Consider the following 13,127-nt stretch of genomic DNA (forward strand, 5'->3'; position numbering starts at 1 on the left):
ACATATGTATAATTAAAAAATAATTCTAATATTAAATAAAATAATTACAAGTAAATAATTCAAAAGATATCTGTCCATAATTTTTAGATAAATATGTATTTAACATATATGTTTGAATACTTTAATAAATAGATTAAATTTAGATTATTTTTATGAAAAACATTAAATAGTACACACTGTATGAAAAGTACCTGAAAAATATGAAAATATTTAACCTTTCAAGGAAAAAGCAACTATAATATCAAAATTAGGAAAGACGGTCTATATTGTTATTTCATTTACCGTTAATATTTTATAATTTACCATTTATGAATATTTATTTTTAATATTCAGTTTTAAACAATGGTTTTCTATGACATTGGGATTGTGCAAGCCTTAGAATTTTCCTACCATCTTTTAGGAACTAAAATTATATTCTATAAATTCACATGGTCACAGGGGCATTACAAAGAAGAGAATATCAGATGTGAATTAGAAGCGAGGAAGAGCACAAATATTCTGCCATGGCTGCTACATCAACATCCCTGTTGATCCTGATGCACTTTGTGGTGGGAGGATTTGTTGTGTGCAACCTCCTTTCCATTCAATGCAATGCCAATGCAGAAGGAGATGCACTGATAGCGCTGAGGAGTACGTTGCATGACCCACATAATGTATTGGAAAGTTGGGATCCAACCCTAGTAAATCCTTGTACATGGTTTCATATCACCTGTGACATCAACCATCGTGTAACGAGAGTGTAAGGCTATATATACTTCTTATATGGTATCGAAATTTCTATTACAAAAGTTTACACAATACAGATTAAAAATTTACTTGATCTAAGTATTTTACAGGGATTTGGCAAATAATGGCCTTTCTGGTCCTCTCTCACCAAGGATCGGTGATCTTCCCAACTTACAATATCTGTAAGTTTATTGTCATACACATTTAGGCATGTATATGTTCTGGTTTAAGGAAAAAGATTTTTAAAACTTGTGTATGTGTGTTATTATTTCAGGCATTTATTCCGCAATTCATTGAGTGGAAGCTTGCCACCAAGTTTGGGGAAATTAAAAAATCTGATTGCCCTTGATCTTTCTGACAACAACTTTAGTGGAAAAATACCCACCTCACTTGTCCAATTCTCCAATCTCCGCCTCCTGTAAGTCACCATTCTCCTGAGTTTTCATTGTTAAATCTCAAATCTATTTTAGAAAGTTTTGTCTTTGTTAATGGCAACAGTCATATTTTAAATCTGGGTTTAAAGATCCTTTGAATTTAGTCTTTTGGTAGCCTCATTCTTCTTTCTGTGATTTTTTATCTGTACTGTATATTGCAGCACTGTACATGAGCTTACAGAGAATGTAAATGTCAATATCTTTCTATGTTCTGTAAATAATGTTTGATGTTATTTCTCGAAGGTGGGAGAATTAGTTAAATGTATACTAATTACTTGGTCAAGTGCATTTCATGAAAAAAAGATCTTTACTTAACTAATTGTTAATGGATTGGATTTTTCAGAAATCTTTCAAACAACAAACTCGGTGGTGCTGTTCCAACAGGAGGATCGCTCTCAAGATTTGGATATAAGAGGTTTTTTTTTTCTTTTTTTCAAATTTCATTTGCTTGCTTTTCTTGAAGTGTGATATAAACTAGAGTTTGATATCCATATGACTCAGATCTGACTTCTTGTTGTTTCATGTTATGTTATTGGCTCAAGTTTTAAAGGAAATCCAGGCCTTTGCGGTAGTGTTGTGCACAAGCGATGTTAAAAAATGGAGTTTAATGGAGAGCGTTGCAGCTTAAATAATTGTTGATATATCAATAAGGTTTACCTTGTAGTTTCTGCTTACATGGCAGCTGCCAATCTGAAATGTCGTTTGATTTAGTAAAGATGTTATTACTAATGAGAATAAGGCATGGATCTGCAAATGTTGGTACAATATATCTCTTCAATAAATTTTCTCTTCTTCAAGATGCCCTGAATGAATTGTCTTTGCTTTATTAAAAGGCTTTGAAGAGTATATTTATATATGTAAACTGTCATGGCTCTAGTTTAGCCAGATCAACTTCTGAATTATTGTTAAGTTATGAGGTGGCCATTATTAGTAACCATTTTGACATTACATGACAATGGTAATAATGAAATATGACTCTCCATTGAGAATCCTGGTACAATACATTAGCTCCTATCTTCTCTTTTAAGATAGCCTGAATTATTACTGTTGGTAAATATGCTCCTCTAGTGGTACTAATGTAAACTGAGATACTCGCCATTTTTCATTGCATCACAACCTTTTGAAAGCAATTGTTAGTCTGTTATTTGTTCAAGTTTCAAAATTATGTTAGTATTTTATTCGTTCTAGTTTCAAAATTAATAGAATGCAGCCTATTCTTTTGTATAAAATATACACGGTAATGGAAATTTTATGCATTAAATATTATTAAGCTTTTCCTTCACGCTTTTTTGTTTTCCTGTTCTCTTATAAGTGGATTTCATATGGTGAGCTTTTCTCACACACGGTAAGTAGAAACAAGAGAGATGAGATGGGCAATATTAGACCTTATGTGGGTTACAAACATTAAACTACCAAGGATACTTCTATAAGTTATCCCCTCAACTGTTTCAACAAGATCATTTCTTTACAACACAACTCCATGAGAAATTGGAGTGGAAGCTTGTTTACAATAAAAAAATATAAAACTTCTTCAACATATCCTTAGAATATTTTGTTTGATAAAGAAGAATTTTATACTTTAACAAACATCCATGCCTAGCAAATATTGTATTAGGCCTAAATCTGTCATCCCAAATTCTTTCATCATAGAAAATCTGAGTTTATCTTTTGCCACATAACTACTACCTATATAGAAAAAATCATCTAGCTTAAGAGCAATAAGGTTCTAAAAGGGCTAAATCTATCATCTCAAATTATAATGACAATTATATTGTATTAGGCCTAAATTTGTCATCTCAAACTATAATGACAATAATAATGTTATTATCTTCTTGTTTTAAATAAAAGGTAGGTTCACTATTACTTCTATTAAAACGATTGTCCTAGAAATACCCAATAAACCTAGCATACTAAGTTCTTGTTTCTTGCTTGAAGCCATACAAGGTCTCCTTTAGCTTGTAGGCTTAATGCTTGTTTCCTTAGACCTCAAAATTTTATGGTTGTTCCACATAAATTTATCCTTCTAAACACCATTCAAGAAAGTACCTTTCACATTCATGTGATGGATGCTCCATTCTTTTGGGCTGCAAAGGAAATTCTAGTAACCCTCCCTCGATCAGACTCTGCATAACTTAGTTTGACTTTGGTTTATTTCTTGGAGATATATGTGACTAGATGTTACTCTCTTATGGGATGGTTTTTATCATGTTGATAATGTATTTTATCTTGAAGGATAGTTAGATGTTAGATTATATGTCTATATATTGATCTTAGTCTAACAGATCTTCTTCTATGTATAAGATATTTCTCATGTTTGTCTTCTTGTATGAGTATCAATCTATATGGGGTGTGAGGCGATGATCTTCCATCACCCACTTCAAAGGGACATAGACTGTCATGACTCTCCTCCACCGGTGTGCGTGTATTGTTAGGATAACTGATGAACAACTTGGGGGTGGGGGGGGGGTGAATCAGTTGTTAATAGATTATCTGAATTAAAGCACTTAAAACCTTATACTGGAATAATTGATTAAGCATTAAAGCATAGAAAATCAGAGAATCAATACCATGCAACCATAACACATAACACCATGATTTGTACATGGAAAACCCGATAAAAGGAAAAACCATGGCGGGAAACCCTACCCACAGTCAGATGATACTTTTGTAGCAAGTATATGATTACAATAGGGTTCTGCACATGCGGGAAGGAACACTACCTAGAGTGCACTGCTCATCATAATGGAGTCTCGTTGACTATAGAGATGTCAACCACCTCAAGATATTTGGACAATAATCTGGAGAGAAGAATTGTCGGTGATAGCATCAAACATGTTAGATTACAGTTCTAGTTAAGATCAATACCGGAGGTGTCAAACCTCTTACATAAATCCAACTCGATCACCTATGATCGACCAAATCCTCTACACAAATAATTATTACATTTTTCGCTCCTTGCCCATACATATATCCATACATATGATCTAAAATGAGATCTTACATATATTTATACCAGCCCGCAACCTAACCAATTAGATCATCCACCTAAATGATAATCCAATAGATCCAATCAATAAAACATCCCAGAAACGCATCAGAGGATCCACTAACACATTTCATGAAAACCGGTCCATAACCTAGATAGCACTGGACCTAAATTAGATCCACACACGCCAAAGAAATGACACTAATCAGTTGAGGCATGAACACTATCACCATCAGCATTGTGAATCCCTTATAGAAGCTACACCAATACCACTTATGCATTACATCAAGGATCTTCAATAAAGCTCTGTCGATGAAACCCTTACCGGACCAATAAAGCAGGCTTCCTAGAACATAAGATATCATCCGATCCTCAAGTCAATACCAATTGATTGAAAAAAACTTTAGAAGCATATGAACCATCCATACAAACTTATTCCATCATCCTAGTCATACTGGTGACAATAAAGTGATAATCATCCCAATCCAATCCTTCTACCAGAAGTCGATAAACAACCATAACACCCAGTGTTGAAATTAATGACAAAACATAATCAATTCCATCATATGTCTAACAATCTCCCCCTTTGGCATTGATGACAACACTAGATGTGAAAAACATCCGAGTGCCAAAAAAATGCCAAACAAGTCTCCCCCAATGGAAGATTGCCAACAAATCTCCCATAAAATGATATTGCAATGAAGCTCTGAACTAAATATTAATCAAAAGACCAAATACCACCAAAATCCCCCTAAGGAGTGCAAACAATCTGAAAAATGAATAGCAATGATTTTTCACATATATTCCTCCCCCTTTGATAGCAATGCCAAAGAATCAAACAAAATAATAAGAAAACTCTAAATCTCAAGGATGACTACTCCCCATGAGTAGTAGCATTATTTCATCAATCCAAAGCAAAAGATAGGTCTGATAATGCATACCAGATTGATGCACATCTGCATCATTTAAGTCTCTACTGGAGGGGTAGAAACACCCAATCTATCTCTCAAATACTCAATTGATTCTCGAGACAAAGGTTTAATGAAGATGTCTACTATCTCTTCTTTAGTGTTCACATAAACGAATCTGACTTCTTTTTCTTTCACCTTTTCCTTCAAAAAATTATACTTGATTGATATGTGCTTAATCTTGAAGTGAAATACCAGATTCTTGGATATATCAATAGCTACAAATTTACCACAATGAATAACCACTGGCTCATTAAAACTCACTTGTATATCCTTCAACATCTGCTTCATCCCTAGAACTTGAGTGCAATTGGTTGCAGCTGCAACATATTCAACTTCAATAGTAGATAAAAAAATGCATGTCTGCTTCTTGTTGATCCATGAAACCAACTTCTTCCCATGAAAGAATGCTCCACCAGATGTTCTCTTCTAGTCATCAACACCACCTGCCCAATCTGCATTTGTATATGCACATAAAGTAAAGTCATCATCTTTAGGGTAACATAAACCATAATCAGTTGTTCCTTGCAAATACCAGAATATCCTTTTTATTGCACTTTCATGATTTTCTCTTGGATTACCTTCAAATCTTGATACAATACTGACTGCATTCATTATATCCGGTCTAGTCAGAGTTAAATATAGCAAACCACCCATGATGGATTTATATCTTGTAGAATTTACTAGAGGGGATACATCTTTAATTGACAATTTTTCACTTGTAACCATAGGAGTGCTAACCGGTTTAGAATTTTCCATACCAAATTTATTCACTAATTCCCTCAGATACTTAGTTTGATAGATAAAGATGCCTTTGTCAATCTAAGTAATCTGAAAACCTAGAAAAAATCTTATTTCTCCAGTCATAAACATTTCAAATTCACTCTGCATATTATAAGAAAATTCCATGCACAATTTTTCTTCACCTCCAAAAATGATATCATCAACAAATACTTCAATAATCAGAATATCATCATTAGTGATCTTATAATATAGGTTACTGTCAACATTACCTTTTATAAAATTAAGCTTCAAAAGATACTTATCCAACCTTGCATACCAAGCTCTAGGAGCTTGTTTTAATCTATATAGAGCTTTTTTTAATTTGTAGAACATATTCTTATCATCTATCAGTAAAAATCCATCAGATTTCTCAATAAAGACTTCCTCTTCAAGTTCTCCATTCATAAATGCACACTTTACATCCATTTGATAGACCTTGTAGTTGTTATAGGCTGCATAAGCAAGAAATAGTCTAACAACTTCAATTCTATATACTAGTGCAAAAGTTTCACCATAATCAATTCCTTCCTTCTGAGAATATCCTTTGCAGACCAATCTAGCCTTGTTTCTTACAACTTGTCCATAATCATTCATTTTGTTTCTAATAACATTATTATTTTTAGGTTGGGGAACCAAATTCCAAGTATTGTTCTTTTCTATCTGATCTAATTCATCTTCCATAGTTTTCATCCAACATTCATCTTTACAAGCTTCAATTACTGATGTCGGTTCGATCTGAGAAATGAAATATACCTCTTGATTTTCCAATCTTCTCCTTGTCATAACCCCCTTGTTTTTGTCTCCAATTATATGATTTTAAGAATGTTTGTATATATATGTATGTATATGTATATATGTGTGTATACACACACACACACACATATATATATATGTACATATATACATATATACATACATATATATACATATATATGTATGTATATATATGTATACATGTATACATGTATATATACATGTATACATATATATACATACATATGTATATATATACATACATACATATATATATACACACACTTATATACATATATACATATATATACATATATATATATACATACATATATACATGTATATATATGTGTGTGTATATATGTATATATATATACATACATATACATACATATATATATGTATATATGTATATATATGTATGTATATATATATATATAATTATATATACATACACACTCACACACACACACATATACATGTGTGTGTGTGTGTGTGTATGTATGTATATATATGTATATATGTATATATGTGTATATATATACATACATATATATACATACATACATACATACATATATATATATGTATGTATGTATGTATGTATGTATGTATGTATGTACCTATATGTACATATATATGTGTATATATATATATATATACATATATGGTACTGAGAAAAGTGGAAAAAGGTTGTAGTGGGCTGGTCTACAACTCGAGAGAAAAGGACGATTGAAGGTCGATATTCAAATGATCCTTGGCCCAGGCGGAGGCGGCCTTTAGCGGTGGCTTCAAGTTCGTAAGTAATGCGATCTCTCTCGCATGCGGCCATAATAATTCTTTTTTATGGGTGATGGGAACCTCTTGGACACTCATTCTTCCTCTTTGGCAGTAGTTGAAAAGGGTAGTGGCTCTTTCTTGCAAGCGGTTGTGGGGGTCAATTATGTTCCTGAAGGTGCAGGCGTTGAAGCCATCTTTTTGCCCGTGAATGGAGAAGATCTAGGAGGAACCGGAGGAGGTAAGTCATCTTCCAGTGCCTCTCTTATCATTATGCCTAATTCTAAATTGATTGCAGTTTTGTCTATGGAATGTAACAGACTTAGGGATGTCACCATATTTTTGGTCGTTGTCGACCTATCTGAACTCCCTGCTAGAAGTTTCATGAATAATTCACTTCAGTCTATGTGGGTCAATAGATTAGGGTTTCAATTTCAGTTCTGGAGAATGGTTCAAAGAGGTGTTTTTATTATTTTTTTCAAAGATTTCAAAAGCTAAAAGGAAGTGCTCAAGAAATAATTCAAGACCATAGGTAATCTGTGTTTTAGGGCTATCGGGTAGGAACTGAAAGCTATCGATGAGAAATTTCTCGCTCTTTCATGCCCTAGATGGGTCTCTATCAATAATGTCCCCACCATCATGCAGAAATGTCTTCCTAAAGCCCTTGAATCAGTTGGTAATACTATTAGAGTGCACAATTCCTCTACTCTGCTCCCTCAAACTCCTGATTTCTATTAAACCTGGTATTGATATTTTGAATGAGATTAAATTTAAACTTGAAAAATAAGTTTTTGTGTGCCCTATTGAACTTCTGGGTGGAATCAATACATGTTTTCTTTGCAAAATGGAAGGACACATTCATAAAAACTGGCATCTGCTTAAGAATGGGTCTTTCAAATATACCAATGTCATTCCGGCCAAAGGCCTCTCTCTCTCCAAGGACAATCCCCTCCAACATTCAAAACATTCTATCCAAGATCCTGTTCAGCCTTCCACTTCCCCTGAGTTTGCTTTTACCTCTGATACTATCCCGACTTTTGTCGATTCCCCGATTGGAGATATGAAATGTGATCACTTTAATAGGGCTCCATAAGGTTCTCCCCATGAGAATTTTGCTTCCAAGCTTGATTCCCTTCATACTACAATTAAGGTTGCATCTTGAGCGTCTCACCCCCCTTGTGTAACTTGGAGTCTAAAGGCAAGGCATTAGAGGATCTTCATTCCAAACACAAGACTATGAATGCCCAACTAATTGTTCTAGAAAAACTAAGTAACCTCAGAGAGACCCAAAAAATCATCGAGGCTCGGATTAATGACTTTGATGTGGTGGTTATTCCTGCCATACATGAGAATGACAATTTGACTAATGCACTCCCTATCCCTAAGTTGGTGTAGGCAAAGGTTGCTAAGAAAGGGGTTTTGAACACTACCTCTTTTGAAAGGGAATCATTGACCTGCTCATCTATCCTAGGCTTGAACCCAAACATGATTGATATCCCCACTCCTCTTCTTCTAGTACCCCTTCCTAGGCACTAGTTAGGGATGGTGTTGGGATTAGCCAGAGTGTTGTTTTAGAGGTTGCAAAGATAGATACAAAATGTGTTAAGATGGGGAACTCTGAGCAAGGTAGTTGTGGGAAAGAAGAAGACAAGAGTCTAGCATTGGCCTTTATCCCTTACTTAGGAACCTTGGAGAATATCATTTTAGAAAAAGCCATGAAGGCCTACGATGTTAACCAAGACAAATCTAAACCACATAAAAAGAAAAAAACTGGCAAGAAGAAGTTAGCCCCTCCCTCATTCGATGCTGAGCAATTTTTTGAGTTCAAAAGACCAAGAGGCAAACCTAAGGGTTCAAGTGTGATTACATTTGCCCCTTGGTAAAAATAAGAATTTCCCTAAATGTTACAAGTCATTTAGGGTTCCAATGGACTTGTCTTCATAGTCTAGATGGAGTTAAGCTATGTGTCATGCAATGTTAGAGGACTACAATCCCTTCAAAGAAAATATGTGGTTAAGAGGCTCCTTAGGTTGCATAAGGATGTGGATGTCCTAATGATACAGGAGATCAAGGCAGCCCAGTTCACTCTAGAGATTAATCATATGTATATGGAGAGATGCCACTTCACTCTCTACCAATCATCAAAAGGGTAGAGGGGGAGTGGCAAATGTATTGAGAAATAAATGGAGTGGGGTTGTGCAGAGATGGGGCTCCTCTCCCTATAACAAGATGATTTGGCTTGTGCTTAAGGTGCAAGACAAAGAGTTTGGGATAGGTTCTATTTATGCCTCCAATGACTCGATAGAGAGATCAAAACTTTGGAAGTGGATGTCACAACTTGAAGAGATTCCCTCGGTGTTTGGTGGAGATTTCAATATGATTGAGAGAGCTTTAGATAAACTCAGTGGGGGAATGTTTGAATGGAAAGAGGATGAGAGGTTCTATTGGAATAGGATGATCAATAAGCTTAAGCTCTTTGACCCCCTAGCTAGGAAAAAAGATGAATTTAAGGACATCTAGTTTTCTTGGTGTAACTATCAACAAGGACACAAGAGGATCTACAGTAGGTTGGATAGGTTCTATGCTAACAAAGAGCCAATGCAATTTAAGAGGAACAATGTTGGTAACTATGTGAAGGTAATTCCATACATTCTCTCTTATCATCACCCGGTGTTAGCCACCTTGACACTGGACCATCCTGCTTGTGGCCCCTCCCCTAGAAGCTCTAATTTTTGCCTTCTCTAATTTGTTGTTAGATGAGGATGTCAATCAAACTGCCCTTATCATTAAGCTCTTCAATGACCATAACAAGTCTTTAACTAATGAGAGAGATATATGAAATCAAAATGTGGCAAGTTGGAGAACGCTCTTGCAAAAGGTGGGAAAGAAGAAGGCCAAGGATGCAAGGAGGATAGAATCTACTCTCCATGATAAGCTAGTTGTAGTTGAATCTAAAATACAAACAACCTGGGGAGTGATAGTTCCCATGATGCCTTATGGCAAGATAAAGATGCTCTTAGGAGAGTGCAAAATTACAAGATCCAAGGTCTGAAAACCAAGGCCAAAATGAACTGGTCATAGCATGGTGACAAGGGTTCTAAGTTATTCTTTAGTATATTAAAACATAAGGAAGATAAGGAGAGGATTGGTGGTATATGGGATAATTAATGGTTTTGTTAAGTTCTACTCTTCCTTGTTCAAATCAGAGGATAGTGATCCTATTGAGACCCAGTTGAGAGATAAAATCAAGTCCATTATTCCAAACAAAGTGTGTAAAGAAGATGCAAATATTATAAGTAAGGTAATCTGAGTGAAGGAGGTTAAAAAATCTATTATCGCTCTTAACAATGACAGAGCCCCATGGCCGGATGGGCTCACAGTTGAGTTTTTCAAGAAAAATAAGGATTGGATAAGTGAGGTTGTATGGAAAGTCTAAATAGAAGCTTTATGGGTAAGATTGTTAGGGAAGGAAATCAATAGTGGGATTATCAAACTACTCCCCAAGAATGGGGACAAGACTCTGGTAAAAAATTGGAGGCCTATCACCCTCCTTAACATTTCATATAAAATCTTAGCTAAACTACTAGCTAGAAGAGTGGAGGATATCCTACCTAAAATGATATCACATACTCAAACATGATTTGTAAAGGGGAGATACATCCTACAAAATCTTCTTACTTGTTGGGAAACCCTGTTTTGGGCCAAATAATCCAATCAACAACCTGCCATGCTACTACTTGACTTTGAGAAGACCTATGACTGGATTGAGTGGAGTTTTGTCTTCATGATGTTAGAAGGGTTAGGGTTTCCTAAAGATTTTTGTAGAAGGATTGAGATGCTATTGACCAATGCTAATGCCAGCATCAAAGTTAATGGTGTCAGATCAGATAAGATCTCTCTCTTCAGATCTATTAGATAGGGGTGCCCCTTGGCCCCTACCTTATTTGTTATAGTTGTTGATTCCCTACACTATATTTTGAGGGATGGGTCACTATCCAGTAGGGCGCTAGGGTTATTCCTACCCAACCAGGAGGAAATGTCTAATGTACAATTTTCCAATGATACTGCTATCATATTGAAATTGGAGCAAAATAACCTAACAACCCTAATGAACAAATTGGATATATTTTGCGCTGCCTTTGGAAGCAAGATCTCTCTGTCCAAATCAATCATACTTGGCTGGGAGAATATCCCTCCTCCTTGGTTTAGTAAATATTCTTTATTATGAGGGGTTGAGTTTCAAATCAAGTACTTGGGTATTCTCTTCTCTATCAATCCCAACACTAAGGAGATGTGGCTATAGATCAAATAAAAAATAGACAATAAGAACAGAAAATGGGACAAAAAATATCTTTCAATGGCGGGAAGAATCTAGGTATGTCAGAAGATTATATCCTCTTACAACATATATTATGTATTAGCCTAGTTGTTTATCAACTATCAATGGAATCATATTCAAAAATAGGTCAAGAACTTTCTATGGTCTGATGGCAAAGGGAATAAGAAGATGTGTATGGTTAAATGGAAATGGTGCTCTATGAGTAAGTTAAAGGGAGGGTTGGGTCTCAAAGATCTCAAAGTCCAAGGGACGACCTTGGCGGCCAAATGGATATTCAGGGTTGTAGAAGGGGATGAGCCCTACAAAATCCTTATTAGGCACAAGATCTCTCAATCTGTTCCTAAATAGGGTAAAACTTGGAAACACCTTCCAATCAATGATCTAATAGCTAGTAACTTTGCAGTCAGGCCTAGGGGATCTATAGTATTCAAATCCCTATGAAAGGCATGGAAGGAGGTTAGACATCTGATCTCTCATAATAGCATTATAAGAAATGATGACAAGATCTATAAAGAACGGTCAATCTGGTGGAACCTCCATCACAAGGGTAAACCCTTAGCTCTTATACAGGGGTGCTCAACAAAGTATTGAACAACACGAGGCATCAAATTCTTAAGTGATATCATTAGGGATGGGTATCTAATCTCGTGGCCACAGGTTAGTGAGAACTTTAAGATCCCTTAGTCTCAATGGAGGACATATAATATTCTTTCTTCTACTCTATTTGTCCTCGGCCTTCCTAGAGATTAGGACTGCAATGATCATAGATATATACTATAAAAATGACCCAATGGTGTACATATTAGAAAAAATAAAACCAAAGATATTTACTCTCAATTGATGGACAATAATGAAGTCTTTGACCACTTGAACACTTGTTGGAACATTTCCTATAGTGAGCCCACTTAGGTTAAATCTATTAACCTACTCTAGAGCTAAGTTAAATATTTTATGTGGTGTCTTATGTTGCATAGACTCTATATCTCCCTTTATGATGGTCTTCCTAGTCTATGTAAATGTTGCAGGGTCCCTGAGACTGTCATGCATATCTTCTTTGACTGTTTCTTTGCTAGGGAGGTGTAAAATTTTTTGGTGTTCATATTAATTATAATATCTTCAATTCAGAATGTGTTACTGGTTATGTGTTGACTCTACCAAAGTATGTCAATATATTTTGGTATGTCCTTTCCTCAACACTCATGTGGTTTATTTGAAAAATTAGAATTAATAATGTTTTTAATGGCATTAAAGGCTACTTACTGAGTCTCTTAGGAGGTTCATAACCCTTAATGTTTCCATGCAGGTAACGGTGGTGATGAGGATTTTAAAGAAAATGTTTGAAAGACTCCTCAATTATGGGC

The 13,127-nt window shown here is 35.2% G+C and overlaps 1 protein-coding gene across 1 annotated transcript in view; it reads left to right on the forward strand.

The window, feature by feature from the left end:
- Positions 1-503: 503 nt before the first annotated feature.
- LOC131037987 (leucine-rich repeat protein 1-like) overlaps positions 504-13,127 on the forward strand; it is a 66,217-nt gene continuing 53,593 nt past the window's right edge. The window contains exons 1-3 of the mRNA XM_059217604.1: positions 504-739; positions 837-908; positions 1,001-1,074. Coding sequence (XP_059073587.1) covers positions 504-739; positions 837-908; positions 1,001-1,074 — 382 coding nt within the window. The remainder of the gene's footprint in view (positions 740-836; positions 909-1,000; positions 1,075-13,127) is intronic.

The sequence above is a fragment of the Cryptomeria japonica genome, chromosome 3, assembly GCF_030272615.1.
Source record: "Cryptomeria japonica chromosome 3, Sugi_1.0, whole genome shotgun sequence".
Taxonomy (NCBI): Eukaryota; Viridiplantae; Streptophyta; class Pinopsida; order Cupressales; family Cupressaceae; genus Cryptomeria; species Cryptomeria japonica.